This window comes from Anoplophora glabripennis, unplaced genomic scaffold, assembly GCF_000390285.2.
Source record: "Anoplophora glabripennis isolate ALB-LARVAE unplaced genomic scaffold, Agla_2.0 scaffold2902, whole genome shotgun sequence".
Lineage (NCBI taxonomy): Eukaryota > Metazoa > Arthropoda > Insecta > Coleoptera > Cerambycidae > Anoplophora > Anoplophora glabripennis.
In genome coordinates this window covers 6,796-10,341 of record NW_019418976.1, presented here as the reverse complement: position 1 = coordinate 10,341, position 3,546 = coordinate 6,796, and the positions used below count along the sequence as shown (strand labels likewise).

At 34.7% G+C, this 3,546-nt stretch overlaps 1 protein-coding gene across 1 annotated transcript in view; it reads right to left on the bottom strand.

Moving 5' to 3' along the window:
• Window positions 1-317: 317 nt before the first annotated feature.
• Window positions 318-3,546, bottom strand: part of LOC108916509 (structural maintenance of chromosomes protein 1A-like) — a gene marked incomplete at both ends in the record, with an annotated part of 7,956 nt that continues 4,727 nt past the window's right edge. Inside the window, 3 exons of the mRNA XM_023456818.1 lie at window positions 318-531; window positions 591-805; window positions 872-1,336. Coding sequence (XP_023312586.1) covers window positions 318-531; window positions 591-805; window positions 872-1,336 — 894 coding nt within the window. The remainder of the gene's footprint in view (window positions 532-590; window positions 806-871; window positions 1,337-3,546) is intronic.

Below are 3,546 nucleotides of genomic sequence, written 5' to 3'. Positions count from 1 at the left end.
TTTTGACAAAGAATGCCCCTTATACATGTAGGTAGTCATAATTACAATACGAAGTCACACTTTACTATTAAGAAAAGCAAATATGTGGGTCAAATAGCAGGAAAATTACAATAATTTTAACGTGAGATATATTAAACCCTATTTCTTTAAAATCGCAAGAAAATTTCTTAAAACTTCTCCGCTCTCTGCCATTTTCTTCTAAAAAAAAAAAGTAAAAAAAGGGGGTAGATTCAACTTTTTTTTATCCAGCCATTGACAAGCGAGAACTGCTGTCCACATGGAAGGTAATAGTTAAATTTATGTGCACATCTACTTACCACTCCAGGATAGTTACTTTTGAATCTCTCGACAATCTCCTGTTTCTTTTTACGTCTTGCATCTTCATGTTTATCAGTTCTTGCATCACCGAGTTGTTCTACGACATCGTCCAATTGCTTCTGTATCTCGTGCACCCTATCCTTTGAGGAACCGACATCGGATTGCAAATCTTGCCTCAACTGCCTCTGATCCTGTAGAGCTTGCTCGCTTGATCTAAATTAAAAACGTGGAGTCGACGCATTTCATTAAACGAAAGACAAAATATAATTTACCTTATATGTTCAGCCAACTTTTCGATTCTCTTCTCCATTTCCTCTTTCTCGTGCAGCTTCTGTCTGTGTTTGTTTTCCGCGTCGGTTCTCATTCTAGACACATTATCCAAACGATCCTGATCGGCTTTTTGCTCTCTATTTACCGAGTCCAATTCTTGCATGTACCTCGCCGATCTTTTCGCTGCCTCTTCCTTCAAACGGTGGTATTCTCTTACCTGAAAACAGAAACGCAATACAAGATATTATAGAAAATTATATTTTAAATCGCAAACGAATCTTACCTGTGCATCTTCTAAATGAACGTCTCTCCCTTGGCTCTGTGACTCCCCGGCTATGTGAGCTTCGTATTCTTCTTTGGCAGCTTCTACCTCCGCAAGTTCATCTTCCAATTTTTTAATGTCGTTCATATGAGCCTCGTGAGCCTTTCTTGCTTGCTCCAACGTTTTTATAGCACCATCTAATTTCTTTTGCATATGGGTAACCCTTTCTTTGGCTTTAATGAATTGGGGCTTCTTCTTAGAAATCTCTACTTCAACTTCGCGAATATCCTGCTCTGTTTTAGCCAAATCTCTGTTATATTTCCCATGAACTTTTTTCTTTTCCTTAAGCGTATCTTCGAGTCTCTCCTTCTTTTTCTCTATTTTTTCAACTTCTTTTTGTTTAGAACTTAAGTCGTGCTCAAGATTATTCATTTCCCTCTCGTTGTGAAATAGTCTAAATAGTTGGTGTTCAACTAACTTGTCATTCTGCAACAAGTGCATTACAAAAATTGAGTTAAAAAGAAATCACAGGTAAGAGCCGTTGATAAAAAATTTAAAATTATACAAACACCTGATTAAATTACATTAGACAGATTAAAATAGATATTTATCCAGGAAGTATATAAATTAAAAGAAATTATAAAGTGAGTGGCACTCTCTATGTGCGCTCAACAGAATTACGTAGTGGGAAGTCTTCCTAGCAACCGAACAAAATTTCATCAGTGCACCACGAAGTTATACATGGTTCATAGATCAAAAATAATAAAGAATTCCCTGACTTTTCCACGTTTTCCCTGAAAAAAATACAGGTCACTGCTAGTTCATTTTTACATACTAATTGGTGTTTATGCATTAAATATTTTCTCGACTGGACTCCATAATCTTTTTTATACATTAACAACCTCTTATTAAGGTTTCAAAACCACAAATAGTTTTCTCTTTCAAGAACCCAGGTGCGGTTTTCACAAAATTTCCAGTTGCAAACATCAAATTCCCTGACTTTCATGAATATTTTTAAAATTCCCTAACTATACCCTGTCTTCTATGAAGAATAATAAATTCCCTGACTTTTCCCGATATTCCCGGCCGCTACAAACCCTATTATAATCACGTCTAGAGGACGGGGCATCCCCGCACAAGCTAAATGAAGAATAACATCGAAGCTGTATGCTCTGCGCTGATCGTCAATCATCAGAATGTTGGCAGACTGTACGATTGATCGTCGACCAGATTTCAGCGCAGAGCACACAGTTACGATGTTTTCGTTCTTTTGGCTTGTGCGGAGATACCCTGTCCTCTCGTCGTTGTACACAATACCATTGAAATTAACAATGAAATTGCTTAAGCCAGCTCCACTCACGCCGCGAACACCAGTGTAGCCCCGCAAACCCAAGTGTGGATGGTTTTCATGCCTTTTCACAGAGTTCACAGGTGTTCGCAAATTGTTTTCCGTTTTGAGTCAGTCTTTTTGTCTGCTTCAAAGCGTTTACGGCCATGAAATGTGAACGCTCTCCAAGGAATGCAACACGTAACCTCAATTTAAAAATTTCAAGGCGTTGTACCGTATGTCGACACTTTAGTATGAAAACATGCTAGCTCAGATCTTTAAGTAAAAACAAGCTATCTCAGTGTGATTTGAAATTTAAGTTGGCATACTGAATGATTGAAACCGTGTATTTATAATAAACTTATATAAGATATTTTTCAAAAAGTAAGGAATATTTATGTTCAGGTAGGCTGTTTATTTTATTTTTTTTATTCAACATTTTTCAATTAATTTTGTTAAGTTACTGTTATAAACGACAAAATTGTTAATTAAAAAAAATAGAATAATATGCAGTATGCAGCAACACGTACATTACTCGACGTTTTTTAAAATAACAATGTTATTACTAAAAATTATCGTACAAGTTTGCTTTGATATCAAAATTAATAGCGTACTCTTATCTGATTTATTGTCGCTACTCTTGATACTCATTTTTTTTTTACAAAATCTGGGATGCACAATTTATTCTGAAACTAAGAAGACTGCAATAAAAATAATTATATAGTGGACCAGACTAGGCCCCAAACTCCGTGTCCGAATCGTTCTTACTGCACCTCAATAAAAATACGGTAGCCGCGTCCTTGCATAGATTTTGGAAATGAAATGCAGGTATGCGACACTTTTATTACCGGTACTTTATGATCTGCTGATAATAAACATGTGTGCATGGGGAACCGCAGAAATGTGCATGTGCATATCATATGCACCCGTCGCATCGATATATACATGTCATTCAACTTTATACATTATACATATTTATATTCTGGTAATTATGTTAACTCTATTAATAAAAGTAAAAGTAGTGACTATAAATCTGGTAAGAGTGCGCTATTAATTTTGATATCAAAGCAAACGTATGAAAAAAATCGAATAATTATTAAACATTTTCATATATTAAGGTATACACTGTTTTTTTATAATTTGTTATTTCAAAAAACGTCGTGTAATGTTCGTGTTGCGGCATACTGCATATTATTCTATTTTTTTAATTAACAATTTTGTCGTTTACAACAGTAAAATAAAAATGTTGAATAAAAAAATTAAATAAACTGTACCTGAACATAAATATTTCTTACTTTTTGAAAAATATATTATATAAGTATATTATAAATACACGGTTTCAATCATTCAGTGTGCCAACTTAAATTTC